At 48.5% G+C, this 17,546-nt stretch overlaps 1 protein-coding gene across 1 annotated transcript in view; it reads left to right on the top strand.

Moving 5' to 3' along the window:
- LOC140394351 (BAR/IMD domain-containing adapter protein 2-like 1) overlaps positions 1-17,546 on the top strand; it is a 241,601-nt gene that overhangs the window by 59,931 nt on the left and 164,124 nt on the right. The window contains exon 3 of the mRNA XM_072481550.1: positions 994-1,080. Coding sequence (XP_072337651.1) covers positions 994-1,080 — 87 coding nt within the window. The remainder of the gene's footprint in view (positions 1-993; positions 1,081-17,546) is intronic.

Below are 17,546 nucleotides of genomic sequence, written 5' to 3'. Positions count from 1 at the left end.
CGCCCCTGGAGTCACCACCTGCAACAACCGTGCCCGCCGCACCGCCAGAGCTGAGTAGGTCGAAGAGAACGATACGGCCTCCAGAGAGACTGAATATGTAATGACCCCACGTCACCCCCGCTTGGACTTGATTTTTTAACAGGGGGTGAATGTGGTGAATGTATTCACCATAATGCATGACACTGTAACCATTGTATCCACCTAATGTAACCTATGACCTGGAAGCGGTGATACAAGCTGCTTCCAGGTACTGTACTGTAACCCCGGTCCTGGGGCCATATCTCACCTGTAGCACTCATCTGCACAACCGACTCTGGCTAGGCAAGTTCACGACTAATAAAGTTCACTCGCTCTCTCGGCCTCTTGGTGAATTGGAGGTATATCAACTTTGTTTTCTGAGTTTAACCTCTTAAAAATCTTTGAAGCTCTGGTTCTTACATGTACCATGCTATATTTTAGGTACAAAAAGAAAAAATGCAAATTGTGCAACTTTGTCACTACAGCAACTTGCCTTTTTTATGTCACTTTTAACATATTTAAAACACCCCAAGGCATTTCACAGCGGCATTACTGAATAAAAATTTACTGAGCCACAGTTGGAGAAATTAGGGCAGATGATGAAAAGGTTTCAGAAAACCTCATCCTAAGAGCACAACACAAATTTGTAACACATATAAGCAATTCATGTGAATGCTTATTTTGCTATTCATACTCTAGTTCTCAAAGCTGGTTTTGTTGTCCATATTGACCGACCTTCATTTGCAACCTTGATTCACTTGCAACTTTACACTTGGAAAATATAATGTTACTATTAGCCGGGGCAGATGCAAAACTTCCTTTATAAAGTGAGATACCTGAATAGAACAGCGGTCTTTATTTGTTATGATTCCAGTTTGCATTCACAGATACTGGATGTTTTGTCTTAGAACAAAATAATATTGTAACTGTCTGTGTTCTAATTAACTACATATTATTTTCTGTTCACTTTAACAGCTATGGTGGCTGCAGGCAAGATATACTTTGATGGCATTTCAAAATTAGGAGAGCTGAGTTCTCAGTCACCGGTCTCCAAAGAGCTAGGTAAGATGGGCGTGAATCAATGGATGCAATTCACATATACACTTTCTTTGCTGGGAGATAAATAGTAAGTGTTATTTATAAAGTGTCTTATGTCCGGAACATCTTGGTGTTTCACGTACAGTCAATTTAAAATGAAAGTGCTGTGATGCAGGCGAACACAGACTGTTTTAACAGATCCTTCAAATAACCTTGCAATGTACAACCAGTTAATTTCTGTCTTGTGGGTGTTGGTTAGGGAAGGAATGCTGCATCGGTTATTGACTGTTCTTCAAATTAATTAATAAGTTCTTTAATCACCATTTTCCAATTTTTGTATCAAACTTCAAAAACACGGTTACAGATTAACATCACAATAGCTTGATGAATAACTAGAAAAAGTAAGCAATGTGGCATAATTTCCACTGGAGTACTTGTTCTAAGGAACAAGAGTCAATATTATACACTGGATTGTTTTAGGGTTATGATGTGTTCACAGTCTTTTAAATTGCAATTAAATGTTTACTTGTTGAAACATTTTTTTTAATGGATGGCTTTATGATGTAACTGACTTTGGTGGTTCATCTACTTGCAAGTGTATTTAGCAAAGGTAGGGTTAGTTGAAATCTTCCAGTTCTGATTAAAATCTACAGATTAAAGTAAAGTCGCTATTGTCCCAGATGACCATAGGCTGCTTCCGCCTATGAGGGAGAGAGCTGACTGGTGGTGATTTAACCTGAGGATTAGCAGGCGAGGAGCAAGGTCGAAAAGGCGGACCTTCATGAATAATCTCAGCCGGTAAAGGAATTGAACCTGCGCTGTTGGCCTCGCTCTTCATCACAAACCAGTTGCCCAGCCAACTGAGATAAACCTGCCACATAGATAAAAGTATTCAAGTAGGGACATACCATCCATATTTTCTTCACGTTTTTTATACAATTTTTTTTTTTTAAACTCTATATAAAGAGGCATCATTGCAGATCAAGAACTAAAGTTAAAGTTTGGATAATATAACTCCGAAAATACTAATTCTATTTTGCCAATTTCCTACTCTTCCTTTTGACTCCTGAAGGCACAGACTTCTTGCTTTATTTTATGTCTCTAATTTTCCATTATCTATTCCAAGTGGTCACCTATGAGACACACAATGAATTTTAGTTGGTTTGTGAATATTAACACAGCAATGAAATCAATTGCACTTGCACTTTGTATGATCTCTCTTGTGCTTGCGCTCTCTCTGCACCATCTTATTTACTTTTGCTTTTGTCGTCTGATGCATGATCAATGACCACTAAAACGAGGTTGTAGTCCAACTGAAGGCTTTAATAAGCTAGATATTTCCCCCAGCAGCTCAGGTACAGAGAGAAGGCTGCTGGGGCGGCACGGGCTCTTATACCCCGCCTTGCAGGGCGGAGCTACCATACAGCTTGACCAATAGGGAACATACAATATCTACCAATGGTGTTCCAGCATTGCCAGGTACCGTAATACCTCTACACAGACTACCACATCTTCCTATACTGCATGAAATCCAGCTGGATGGCAGCAAAGAAGATAAAAGTGGACACAGGTCTCCTAATACTTTGCCATCCTGACTGGAATTTAGCTCCCCTATTTCTTGCAGGACTGCCGATGGCTAGCCTTTCCCCACGCATTAAATGCAAATACCTGCAATGGGTAGGATCATTATTCCTTTTCTGTTTCTCTGTTTGCTGGTCAGATTTAAAAAGGAGAATGTTTATTTCCAGTGGTGTACCAAAAAAAATTAGAAAGTCCCCACATCCAGGCTGTACTAGGACAGCTACAACACTGGTTATCTACCCAACAATGCGGAAGGTTGCTCACATATGTCCTGTTACAAAAAGCACAACAATGTGCAGGGGTATGGAAAATGCAGGGAAATAGCACCAAGCCATGATGCTCGTTTAGAGAGCTGGTACTGATGCGAAGAGCCAAAAGGCCTCCTTCTGCACATAACAATTCTTTGAATTCCAATCTAGCCAGTTGCCACCCCACCAGTATACGCCTAATCATCGGCAAAGTGATAGAAGATATTGACACTAATACAGCAATAATCTGTCAGCAATGCTCAGTGAGGTTCCCAAGCTCCTCATTACATCCTTGTTCCAAACATGGATAAAAGAGCTGAATTCCACAGGTCAGATGAGAGTATTTGCCCTAGACATCAAGGCAGCATTTGACCGAGTGTGGCATAAAGGAGACCTAGCAAAACTGAGGTTAATGGGGATGGGGGAAAGCGCTCCACTAATTGAAGACATACCTGTAGTATAAGGGTCTGGCAGATAAAAGGTTAACATGGGACTGAGTACAGTACCGACGTAAAAGAACACATGATCTGCACCTCTGGTTCAGTGCAGTGTTAGACAGAGCCGCGTATAGAAGCAAGCATGGAGACAGCTCCTGGCTTGAACTTTTGCTGGACTCGCAAATGTAGTTTCCAAAAGTTAATAAATATTTACTATTGAGCTACCTAACACTGCAAATATTTTAATAAGACCTACTAAACTATGTCCAACACCTTGCAACATGGTGGTGAATAGAACAACGCAAAACCTCGCAGAAACTACAGAAAAAAATTAAAAACCTGGAGAACCAAAAAGAAAATCAGAGACATTCTTTTTTTAAAATATTTTTATTCAAACAAATTTCAGTTTATCATATACAAAACAGTCCAACAGAATATTTGGATTTGGGCTTTTTGTCACGAGTTCCGAGGTACAGTGAAAAGTATTGTTCTATGTACAGTCCAGACAGATCGTTCCATACATGAAAAACATACGACATATGATAAATATATAGACATCGGGTGAAGCATACGGAGTGTAGTGCTACTCCGTGGAGAAGATGTGCGGAGAGATCAGTTCAGTCCATAAGAGGATCATTCAGGAGTCTGGTAACGGTGGGAAGAAGCTGTTTTTGAATCTGTTAGTGAGTGTTCTCAGACTTTTGTATCTCCTGCCCAATGGAAGAGCTTGGAAGAGAGAATAACCCAGGTGGGAGTAGTCTTTGATTATGCTGTCCGCTTAACCAAGGCAGCGGGATGGGAGGCGGTTTTGTGTGATGGACTGGGCTGTGTTCTTGACAGTCTGTAGTTTCTTACAATCTAGGGCCGAGCAGTTGACACACCAGGGGCAATTTAGCATGGCAAATCCACCTACCCTGCACATCTTTGGGTTGTGGGGCGAAACTTGCGCAAACACAGGGAGAATGTGCAAACTCCACACGGACAGTGACCAAGAGCTGGGATCGAACCTGGGACCTTGACGCCGTGAGGCAGCAGTGCTAACCACTGCACCAACCCAGCCTCGCAAACCTACCCTCCACAACAAATCCCTTGACCCCCTCCATCTTCCAAATCTTATACAAATTGGTGGCAATAGTGACATCGGTCCCAATTTAAAATGCTGCCAGAATTGGCCCCAACGTCTCAGGGACGCCACCATCACCGGGTTCGTAGAGAACCTGGCCAGAGAGATTGGAAGAAGGGCTGTAATAAACGTCCTTAAACACAAACCTACACAGAAAGCCTCCTCCATCTGCCCCGACCCCGGCCTAGTCCATCAGCCCATTGAATCCTGGGGTTCTTACCAGATAAAGGCCGAGATTAACTTATCAAGCCCTAACGAAAAAAAACCTCAGGAGGAAGATTGGGAGACACAGGAAAACAAATAAGAACCTTGGCCGAATGTTCATTTTGACCGCCTGCACTCTCCCCGCCAAGGATCTCAGGAGGGCATCCCACATTTTCAAGTCCCCCTCCACCAGACTGGTCAGGTTCAATTTATGTAGCACGGTCCAGTCATGTGCCACCTGTATTCTTAAATATCTGGACCTCATCTTGGCCAGCCTAAACAGCAACTTTCCCAAATCTGCTTCTTTCCACAGGGGATTCACCGGAAAGATCTCACTCTTACTCGCATTCAATTTGTATCCTGAGAAGGAACCAAACTTCCTCAATGGCTCATTATCCTCCCCGCATAAGCGAGAGGGTCTGAAACATATAGCAACAAGTAGTCCACGTAAAGCACACCTTATGCTCCTTATTCCCCCTCTCAATACCCCTCCATCACTTGACGATCTAAGCAAAATGGCCAATGGCTCAATCTCCACGCAAGCGGTAATGGGGACAGCAGGCATCCTTGCTTTGTGCCCCTGTACAATTGGAAGTACCCTGAACTCACCGTGTTGGTTCAGATACTAGTCCTGGGGGCACTATACAGCAGTCTCACCCAGGACTTGTTGGCCCAAACCCAAATCGCTCCAAAATCTCCAAGAGATACCTCCACTCCACCCGATCAAATACCTTCTCCACATCCATGGAGATGATTACCTCTGGATCAGTGCCCAAGGAGGGCGTCAGCATTACATTTAAAAGTCTCCTGATATTGGAGACAACTGTGTCAGCCCTTGACAAACCCCATCTGGTCCTCAGACATCAACTCCGGCAAGCACCCCTCCAGACTCATCGGCAGCACTTTAGTTAGTATCTTTGCATCGATATTCAACAGTGAGATAGGCCTGTAAGAACCACGCTCCAAGAAACCTTTGTCCTTCTTTGGCTTCAAAGAAATCAATGCCTGTGCCAATGTGGCCGGCATCACCCGCCGAGATAAAGAGTCAAATAAGTGTGGCGCCAACAAGATCGCAAACTGTTTATAGAATTCCACCCGGGAACCATTCAGCCCTGGTACCTTCCCTGACTGCATTGAACAAATACAGTCCATAATCTCCTCCAACCCCAGTGATGCTTCCAGCCACTGCCTCCTTCCACCACCGGGAAGTTCAACCCATCCAAAACTGCTCCATCCCCAAGTCATCCTCTGGAGGCTCAGATTTGCACTGCACCCGATAGAAAGCCTCAAATGCCCCATTGATTATATCAGGAGCAGTAGCCAGCCCTCCCTCCTCATCCTTAACCTGTGCTATTTCCCGCATGGCCACCTGCTGCTTCAACTGGTGGGCCAATAACCGGCTGACCTCACCATACTCCTAAAACGCCCCTCGAGAATGACGGTTGGCTCACTGCCCTTCCCGCCCATACAAGCTCAAACTCCATCTGTAGCTTCTTCTTTTCCACTAACAACTCCGCCGTCAGGGTCGTGGTGTATTGCCGGTCCACTTCAAAAATGGAGTCAACCAACCTGTGCCCCTGTACGAAATTATCTCCCCCGACAACCACTTCAATACTTCCCGGAACATGGAGGGTGAAACCTCCTCATCATTGTTTATTCCCACATAGTTCCCGGTGGCTGAAGCCACCCTTTCACAAAACCCAACATTGTGTCCAACCTCCACAGTGGGTGCTGGGCTTGGCGGTCTCCAGCCGCATATCCACATAGTGTGGTGCGCGGTCCGATTTTACAGTCGGCGAGTACCCAGCCCCCACCACTCCCAGGTGTAACTATTCCCCCACCACAAGAAATCTATTCAGGAGTAGACCCAGTGCACATGCGAGAAGAAGGAAAACTCCCTCTCCCTCGGATATCTAAACCTGCACAGATACACACCCCACTGCTCCATGAATACTGCCAGATCATTTGCCATCCTTCAAGTTACAAAGGACTTGGGGCTCAATCTATCTATCCTTGGATCTAATACACAATTGAAATCTCCGCATGACCAATTGATATGAATCTAGCTCGGGGATGGCCCCAACACCTCGTTGATGACGTCCGCGTCATTCCAATTCAGTGCATATGTGTTCCCTAAAACCACTGAAGCACCTACAAACACCCCAATCACTGTCACGTTAACCCCCCCCCCCAAAAAAAAGGGTCTGTCAGACTACTGGCTGCTGTAAAGGCCATACTGCTGTTCATCACTCCCCCCCCCCCCCCCCCCCCCGACTAGAATCATCCATACCGCACCCATGAGGAAGTCCAACATGGCCCAAACCTACCCTGTTTCGAGGCCCACCCAATATGGCCACTGTCACCACCCCCACACCAATCCATAAACCAAGAATCCTTCATCACCAGTACTCTACCCTCCCCCTGCCCCGTATGTCCTCGAGCAACTATCCCAACAACCCTCCGCACTCCTTTCCCCCCATGAACTTTAAATCAACAACCCACCCAACTTCAAAACGCACACTTTACCACCCCCCCCCACAAACAAAGAAAACCTAGCCAACCTAGGCTCGTTACCATAACCCACAAACCCTCCCCCAGCCAACCAGCCGCAGCCTTCTCCCACTCCGCTCCCATTAACTATCATACCTGCTGGCAGGGTGACCCCTACTTGGGGAATAAGGAAAAAACAAACAATCCCTTCCCAATCCGACTTTTAATATTGTACATTTTGGGAAGAAAGAACTTGCACCCTCCTTCGAGAAAACAAGAAATCTCCTACTATCCTGGAAAAGACAAAACAAAAAACAGAAAAGCAAAAACACCGAAAAAGGCAAGATACATAAACATGGAAAGTTCAAAACTCTATGACTTCCAACAACTACAATCAGATCTCTCCCTCCATTTCCCCTCACAAAATAATTTGCCTCCTCCGACATGTCAAAATAATGGGGCGAGATTCTCCGACCCCCCGCCGGGTCGGAGAATCGCCGGGGGCTGGCGTGAATCCCGCCCCCGCTGGTTGCCGAAGTCTCCGGCACCGGATGTTCGGCGGGGGCGGGAATCGCGCCGCGCCGGTTGGCGGGCCCCCCCCCCCCCGCGCGATTCTCCGGCCCGGATGGGCCGAAGTCCCGCCGCTAAAATGCCTGTCCCGCCGGCGTAGATTAAACCACGTACCTTACCGGCGGGACAAGGCGGCGCGGGCGGGCTCCGGGGTCCTGGGGGGGGCGCGAGACGATCTGGCCCCAGGGGGTGCCCCCACGATAGCCTGGCCCGCGATCGGGGCCCACCGATCCGCGGGCGGGCCTGTGCCGTGGGGGCACTCTTTTCCTTCCGCCTTCGCCACGGTCTCCACCATGGCGGAGGCGGAAGAGACTCCCTCCAATGCGCATGCGCGGGAATGCCGCAGCGGCCGCTAACGCTCCCGCGCATGCGCCGCCCGGAGATGTCATTTCCGCGCCAGCTGGCGGGGCACCAAAGGCCTTTTCCGCCAGCTGGCGGGGCGGAAATCCGTCCGGCGCCGACCTAGCCACTTAAGGTTGGGGCTCGGCCCCCAAAGATGCGGAGCATTCCTCACCTTTGGGGCAGCGCGATGCCCGACTGATTTGCGCCGTTTTGGGCGCCAGTCGGTTGACATCGCGCCGTTTCCGGAGAATTTCGCCCATGGTCTCTGTATTTCTACGTCACGCGCAAGTGAGCTGGGTACACCACTCCGAACCGCACCTTGTTCCTGTAGAGTGCCACCTTGGCCTTGTTGAACCCAGCTCGCTGTTTTGCAAGCTGCGCCCCACATCTTGATAAATTTGGATGGGGTGGCCCTCCGACCTACTCTCTCGCGTGGCCTTCGCCCACTTTAAAATCCGCAACTTGTCCAGATATCTATGGAGGCGGACTATGACCAGCTGCGGTGGATTCCAAGATCGGGGCTTTTGCTAAAGTGACCAGTGGACCCGGTCCACCGTGGGAGAGCTCTCAAAGACCCTCTCCCCCACCAATATCCCGAACATCTTCGCCATATACTCTGTGGCATTCTTACCTTCAATGCCCTTCGGTAGCCCAACAATCCCCAGGTGCTGGCGCCTGGACTGGTTCCCCTGGTCACTCACCTTGGCCGTCAATACCTTTTGTGCCTCCGCCAGTAACAGCACCTCTGCCTCCAAAAAGGCAATCCAGTCACTGTAGTCCGGGACCACCTCCTCCACCTCCCGAATCATCGAGCCCTGCATTTCCAACCGCTGTTCCACCCTATCCAGATTCAATCGAACGGGTGCCACTGCCACCTTAATTATCCTGGACAGGTCCTCCAACATCGCCAGTCTTAGTTACTTGGATTCCCCGTGAGGAGTTCCACTAACTTCTCCATTGTCCATTGGGAGGGCAACGACGACACGGCGGGCTCTGCCATTTCTCCTCTACTGCACCATGAGGGTCTTCCGAGTCTGATGATGGGCCTTTATTCAACTTCAGTCTCGTAGTATATTCTCCAGACATCATCCACCGGAGGAGGAAGCAACAAACTTAAATTATCCCATTTACCCTCCCAAAACTGCATCCATTAACCGGGCAAAAAGGGCCAAAAACCAGGGGCGAAATTCTCCCCCAACGGCGGGATGTCCGCCGACTGACGCCAAAGCCGGCGCCAATCAGACGGGCATCGCGCCGGCCCAAAGGTGCGGAAGGCTCCGCATCTTTGGCGGCCTAGCCCGAACATTGAGGGGCTAGGCCGACGCCGGAGGGATTTCTGCCCCGCCAGCTGGCGGAAATGGCGTTTGTTGCCCCGCCAGCTGGCGGAAATGGCGTTTGTTTCCCCGCCAGCTGGCGCGGAAATGCGGCGCATGCGCGGGAGCGTCAGCGGCCGCTGTCAGTTTCCCAGCGCATGCGCGGGACCGTCAGCGGCCGCTGTCAGTTTCCCGCGCATGCGCAGTGGGGAGAGTCTCTTCCGCCTCCGCCATGGTGGAGGCCGTAGCGGAGGCGGAAGGGAAAGAGTGCCCCCACGGCACAGGCCCGCCCGCGGATCGGTGGGCCCCGATCGCGGGCCAGGCCACCGTGGGGGCACCCCCCGGGGTCAGATCGCCCCGCGCCCCCCCCCCCCCAGGACCCCGGAGCCCGCCCACGCCGCCTGGTCCCGCCGGTAAATACCAGGTTTGATTTACGTCGGCGGGACAGGCAATTCCTGGGCGGGACTTCGGCCCATCCGGGCCGGAGAATCCAGCGGGGGGTCCCGCCAACCGGCGCAGCCGGATTCCCGCCCCCACCCAATCTCCGGGAGCGGAGACTTCGGCGGGGGCGGGGGCGGGATTCACGGCGGCCAACGGCCATTCTCCGACCCGGCGGGGGGTCGGAGAATGACGCCCCAGGTTCCCAAGTGAGAGCCACCTTGTGGGACTGCCCATCTCATAGCCACCACCAGAAGTTCCAAAATCAAGAGGCATTCTGACCTGCAAAAAAGCATAAGAAGCGATGGTGCATAAGCTCCAAAGAAATGGGTGGAAGCTAAAGGCAAAAATTAAATTTTCCTCATTACAGCACAAGACTCATTGAGTCCCGTGGAAATCCAGTTTCAATACCCAGAGTGTGCAGTCAGAAGACCTAGCATGGGTGAGCTAGAAATGTAAAATTCCTGGACAACACAAGTCCTGGAAATAAAAGTTCAATACCACAATAGTCATAAATTGCAAAATTACAGTCCAATAACATGGGTGGCTACAAACAACAGACATGCTGTTTTATGGGCCAGAAGGAATCCAACTTCCAGTCATGGGCATGATTCTGGAACTGTTAAGATATGGGACAAACAAATCTTCAAGCTTAAATCTGTAACCAGACTTTATCTCTCAAGAAGAGATCCATGTATAATCCTGAATCTTCTCCAAACAGCAGAAGATGTCAAGCAATCACAGTTGTAATTATACAGAACTGCAAGTTCCCAAGAGCTCCAAACCGAAGGATTCTCTTAACTGGTACTTCAGCTGTGAATTGTCTTCTCTTTGCAGAGCAGGTTTATTCCCTTTGTTAACGGTGCTAGAAGCTCCTCATTGACAGACCAACCAACCACTCAGATGTTTACCATGCCACCTCAAGTAGATGACAGTCAAGAGAGGAACTAACCAATAGATGAACCAACAACGAGAAGAGCCTCCACCTCCAGCTCCGAGGCCAATTAAAGAGGTAGGCCCCAAGACCGCAAAGCAGATGCATAAATCCTAGCCAGCATGGCAGTGCCACAAACATTGTGGAACTGAGTAGTAGCCATCCATTGATGACAGCACACCGCACGGCCAAATGCAAAGGTGAGCTTCCTCCCAACAGGAAGATCCATCTTCCATCCGAGGGTGCATCCCGGTGAGCCGCATGAAGGACTAAGAGGAAAAAAAAATTCTAGAGATTAATTCAGAGTTTGTTTGTCCCTTAAGGAGAGGGATAAACCACCATCTATTACAATTGGGGAATCGACAAACCGAGTTGTAACGCCAAAGAATGGACTATTAATACCTTAATAAGACCTACCAAACTATGCCCAACACCTTGTAACAAAACCCGCACCACAGGAGATAGTTGTGGTTGTTTTGAGGCCAATCATCTCAGTTGCAGTACACCCTGCAGAAGTTCCGGGTAATGTCCTAGGCCGAAACACCTTTGCCTGTTTCATGAATGACCACCATATGTTCATATGTCCATTGTGATCGCATTCGATTCGGTACCATTTGTGACTCCTCAGATACCGAAGCAATCTGTGTTTTTCTGCAGCAAGACTTGGGCAACATTCAGGCTTGGGCTGCTAAGTGGCCAATAACATTGCCTGCCACCTGAGAATCAACTTCCCAGATATTCAACTATAAAAAACCTCACAACCTGTAGTGAACCCTTCACTTTACAAGACCCTCACTTCAATTTTATATCATAAAATCCACTCAAGAAACCACAGGCCTGCCACATGGGAGACTAGAAATCATAAATCAGAGACTGAATTATCTGTAAACAGTCTTTGTTTGTGTGTGTATATGTGCTCGCATGCATGTGAGACCGAGTGTGTGACATTGCTTTAATTCGGGGTAAGTATTAAAGTCACGGAAATTTGCTGCTGAACAATTGAATTGGAATACACACTCCAAGGGTAAGAAAAGGCACACCTCTTTCCATACAAAATATACTGATTGTGGCCAATAAAAGAGGACATAAATTCTGTCCGTTACACAGTGGTTACAAGAGCAGGTCAGAGGCTTGGAATTCTGTGGCATGTAACTCGCCTCTTGACTCCCAAAAGCCTGTGCACAATTTTCAAAACACAAGTCAGGACACTGATGGAATACTGTCCACTTACCTCAATGAGTGTACCTCCAACAACTCAAAAAGCTCAACACCATCCAGGACAAAGCTGCCCATTTGATCAGCTCCCCATCTACCACCTTCAACATTCAATTCTTCCATCACCAGCACACCGTGCTAGCTATGTACCATATACAAAGTACGCTGCAAAGTACTTCATTGATGGCACTTTCAAACGCACAACCTCTTCCACCAGAAGGGCAATGGCAGCAGACACATGGGAACACCACCACCTGCACATTTCCCTCCAAGCTACAAGCCATCCTGAATTGGAACCAAATTGCTGTTCCTTCACTATCACTGGAACCTCCTTCCTAGCAGCATTGAAGGCGGCCCTACACCAGATGGACTGCAGCGGTTTAAGAAGGCAACTTACCACCATCTTCTCGAGAGCAGTCATGGATCAGCAACAGATGTTGACTTTGCCAGAAATGTTCACATTCCATGAAAGAATAAAATGTATGCATTTTATTTTGATAATTTGATTTTTAAAGTTTTTTTATTTTGCAGTTTATATTATAAGAGGTAATTGAAAATATCATAACATCACTTGGCACTGTAGATAGCTATTCACTGCAGCTACATGTACCATGCATTAGTAAGAAAAGTCTTTCTTTACTCCCATCTCCTTTCAGTATCTTAAATATTCCACAATATTAGCCTGACACTGTGGTTTAACTGTGCAAGGATATAAAACTCAAGTTAAGACCACTCTAACCGTTTGTCTTTTCTGGTTTTGTTAATATGTCCTGTGCCTCATTCCAAACACTGCAGTGTGATTTTTCTCATATTGTACGCAGACTATTGGCAACATAAATACGTTTATCAAACTGTTTAACACTGTCTTTCTATTGAAGCAACACTGCAAGGCAGTTGCCATGAAACCCACTTCTTTTGCATTTTGGAATTGATTCCCAAGCACTGTTGCAAAAAATAATTTTGCATGCACAAGCTTAATGTGCAATTGTTTGAAAGTAAGACTGGAGATTTTCCATATAGACCACTGAAGTTTAAAAACCATTTTAGTGGCCTAAGTATACAAATTGATTGACAAAAAGATTGTCTGAAGCCAAAGACAAAAATACCTTGCATTTATCTAGCACCTTTCACTCATGATTTCCCACATAACTTTACAGCTAATTAAGTATCCTCAAAGTATTGTCACTGGTGCAATGTTGGAATATGCAGTAACTAATATATGCATGACAAAATCTGAAGAACAGTAAGATATGTGGCCAGATGATATTTTTAGTAATGTCAGTTCAGAGATACATATTGACCACAAAAGCCAAAATGTCTTTGAAAAGCACTGTGGGATCTTTTATGTTCACTGAAAGGGCGGACAGAACCTGGGTTAAATGTTTTAGCCAAAATGTGACACCTTTGACAGTACTTGCTCACTACTGCACAGAAATGTCAGCCTGGATGGGCAGGTGTAATCTGAATTTTGAATTTCTAGACAATGGCTTTTCTGATTCCACTAACAGCTGAGATGTATGCAGTTCTGTGGAGGTGGGACCAATGTAATTAATTTTCCTCTGAAGGGAGACAATGGGCAGATGAGGAGAAAATAGGAAATTATTCTATTTCATGTATAATACTCCCCTTATTGTTTCACAAATAAAGGCATCACTTAATTTATCATGGAATAGAATGATGCCATCATGACTGTGCATGGTTTGGTAAGATGTGCAGAAATAAGTTCCAGGTAAAATTATGTTCTCTACCGAGAAAGCAGAGCTCAGGAAGAATCCGGAATAAACATTAAGGGGTAAGGTCTTGTTTTTGGTTGCTATCCCAAAATTCCGACAACAGTGTTTTTTTTTAGTACTAGGTCAAATTAGGGTTTGATTCATCTGTGGTGCTCCCAGTATTGAAGAACTGGCCCATGTCCACTTCTTGAACCATTTGCAGGTGTTATTTGCACAGCTAATGAAGGGCTGCCAATGTGAGTAGAACCAGAGCCTGGCGTAAACTGCCATCATCAGAAGAGAAAAGAGGGATTTCCGGTTGCGGCTATGAAGGAGTAGATCGCACATTTGGTGGCTCCCGCTCAGGTCGGACCTTTGGACCTTTTCCCCCGATTTTTTTACCGGACTTGATTTGGAAAATTGATGGTAGAGGCAATTGTTGATTGAATTCCCACATCGGTGCATGGAGAGGTGGACTAGAAGTGCTCGCAAAGGAAGAAACAGACGAACAGAGAAGGCTTGGGCTGAAGCTGCAGCGTGGGAAAGCATGGCAGATGACCGGAGTCCTGGCTCGACGACCCAGCGGTCAACGGAGCAGCTGATGCAACTTATCCAGGAGGGCTTCGCCAAGCAGAACCAGGAATGCTTGGACCCGATTTAAGAATCAATTGCGCGGCTGGAGCTCAGATTGGATGCCCAAGATCGGGCGATCCAGAAAGTAGAGAAGGCGCAGGCTGAGCAGGAGGAACATCAAACTGCGATGGAGTTGGAGGTGAAGATGCTGAGAGACCAGCAGAAAAGGCTCCTGGAGAAGGTGGAGGACCTAAAGAATAGATCCCGCCGGCAGGACCTGAGCATTGTCGGTCTCCCGGAGGGGTCCGAAGGAGCGGACGCTGGGGCATACATAGCGGGCATGTTTGAGAAGTTGCTGGGGGATGGGACGTTCTCCCGGCCCTTGGAGGTGGACAGGGCTCACAGAGCGCTCACGAGGAAGCCGCGAGTGGGGGACCCCCCCGAGGGCAATGCTGGTGAGGTTCCACACGTACTTGGACAAGGAGCAGATTTTACAGTGGGCCAGGCAGACACGGAGTTGTAAATGGGAGAACAGTATCCTGCGGATCTATCAGGACCTGAGTGCAGAGGTGGCCAGGAGAAGAGCGGGGTTCAATCAGATAAAGTCGACTCTTTTTTTAAGAAAAAGGTGAAGTTTGCACTGCTGAATCCGGCCCGTCTCTGGGTCACGTATGAGGTGCAACATTTTTATTTTGAGTCGCCCGAAGAAGCGATGGACTTCGCGAAAAGGAAAGGACTGGTGGTGGACTGAGGACTTTGAACTTTGCTGCAACGTTCATGTTAAAAAATGTTTTGTTTTTCATTTTTCCGACGTTATTTGTGATGCCTTCTGTATTGATTTGGGGCCAGTTGCAGAGCTGAGTGAGTTAAAAGTTTACATTTGCACTAATGGGGGATGGAGGTGTGTTTGTTAGATGCTGGATCTTCTGTTTGATCTTTTCTTTGTTTATCGTTTTTTTTTCTAGGGCAATTGTGTTGGGACTGGTTTTTTGTTTTGAGTATGTGTGTATGAGCGGGGGGAGGGTGGGGAGGGAACAATAGGTGGGTGAATGTCTGGCGCCATGGGCAGGGGTCACCAAGCTAGTTGGACGGGCTAGCTCACGGAAGCGCAGTGGGGGGGTGAGCAGATGTTATGCTTGTCAAAGGGGTCGGTTTACATAGCGCTGTTACTGGGGGGGAGGGGGGAAATCTTCTGCTGACGAGGGAGGGACTGTTGTTGAGGGACAGAAAGGAGGTCGGGGGCGGAGGCTGCCTGGGGGCGGGCCGGTGGAGGCGTGGACGCAGGCTGGAGACTGGCCCAAGAAAGGTGATGGCTGATCAGCGAAGGGGGGGTGGGGCGATGAGCCCCCCAACTAGGCTGATCACATGGAATGTAAGAGGACTAAATGGGCTGGTTAAGAGGGCATGCGTGTTCGTGCATCTGAGGGGACTGAAGGTGGACATGGTAATGCTACAGAGACGCACCTGAGAGTAGCTGATCAGACCAGATTAACGAAGGGATGGGTCGGACAGGTTTTCCACTCAGGGCTGGACTCGCAGACTAGAGGGGTCACGTTCCTGATTAATAAGCGAGTGATGTTTGAGGCGGGAAGAATAGTTACGGATTTGGGAGGCCGGTACATGTTCCTGATTAATAAGCGAGTGGTGTTTGAGGCGGGAAGAATAGTTACGGATTTGGGAGGCCGGTACATTATGGTCAGGTGGTACTAGTAAATGTGTATGCGCCAAATTAGGATGATATGGAGTTTATAAAGAGGATGCTGGGGAGGATCCCGGACCTAGATTCACATAAGTTGGTCATGGGGGGGGGACTTAAACACAGTTCTTGACCCTGGTTTAGACCGGTCGAGCTCAAAGACAGGCAGGCTGCCAGCAATGGCAAAGGAGCTAAAGGGGTTCATGGAGCAGATGGGGGGGGGGGGCGGGTGGGAGAACCCCATGGAGATTTGGGCAGCCGATAGTGAAGGAGTTTTCTTTCTACTCACACGTGCATAAAGTGTACTCCCGGATTGATTTTTTAATTTGGAACAGGGCTCTACTGACGGGGGTGATGGACACGGGGTATTCGGCAATCACAATCTCAGATCATGCCCCGCACTGGGTTGACCTACAGGTTAGCAAGGAGAGTAGCCAGCGCCCGCACTGGAGGCTGGACGTGGGACTTTTAGTTGACGAAGAGGTGCGCGGGCGGCTGAGGAAATGTATTCAGAACTACCTGGAAGTCAACGACACGGGTGAAGTTTTGGCAGCGGTGGTCTGGGGTGCATTGAAGGTGGTGGTTAGAGAGGAGCTGATCTCGATACGGGCCCACAGGGAGAAGGTAGACAGAGCAGAGACGGACTGACTGATAAAGGAGATACTGCAGGTCGACAGGAGGTATGCGGAGACCCCCGAGGCGGGGCTTTTAAGGGAACGATGGAGGCTACAGGTGGTGTTTGGCTTGTTAACTACAGGGAGGCGGTAGAGCAGCTGAGGAAGGCGAGGGGGGCGATCTATGAGCATGGGGAGAAGGCCAGCAGAATGCTTACACAGCAGCTTAGAAAGAGGGAGGCAGCCAGGGAGATAGGGAATGTAAAGGACGGAGACGGGAGCCTGGTTGGAGACGCAGCAGGGGTGAATAAGGCGTTCAAGGAATTTTACAATCAGCTGTATGGGCCGGAACCCCCAGCGGGGCCGGAGGAGATGAGGCACTTCTTAGGGGGGCTGAATTTCCTGAAGTTGGACGGGGGTTTGGTAGAAGGGCTGGGGGCCCCGATCGGGTTGGAGGAGATAGCGGACGGTCTGAAGGCCATGCAGTCGGGTAAAGCCCTGGGGCCGGACGGGTACGCAGTGAAGTTCTATAAAGCGTTCTCTGGGATATTGGGGCCGCTGTTGATGAGGACATTCAATGAGGCAAGGGAGCATGGGGCGCTCCCCCCGACGATGTCACAGGCCATGATCTCATTGATCCTGAAGCGGCACAAGGACCCGGAGCTGTGTGGGTCCTATAGGCCGATATTCCTATTGAATGTGGGCGCCAAACTGCTGGCCAAAATCTTGTCCTCTAGGATTGAGGATTGTGTTCCGGATGTTATTGGGGAGGACCAGGCGGGGTTTGTTAAGGGAAGGCAATTGGTGGCCAATGTAAGAAGGTTGTTAAATGTGATCATGATGCCCCCGGAAGGTGGGGAGATGGAGGTAGTGGGCGCAATGGACGCAGAGAAGGCTTTTGATCGGGTAGAATCGGAATATCTGTGGGAGGTACTGGGCGGGGCTTTATTGACTGGGTCAGGTTGTTGTATCAGGCTCCTGTTGCGAGCGTACGGACGAA

Source organism: Scyliorhinus torazame, chromosome 17, assembly GCF_047496885.1.
Source record: "Scyliorhinus torazame isolate Kashiwa2021f chromosome 17, sScyTor2.1, whole genome shotgun sequence".
NCBI classification, from domain to species: Eukaryota; Metazoa; Chordata; class Chondrichthyes; order Carcharhiniformes; family Scyliorhinidae; genus Scyliorhinus; species Scyliorhinus torazame.
This window is presented reverse-complemented; position numbering and strand designations above follow the sequence as displayed.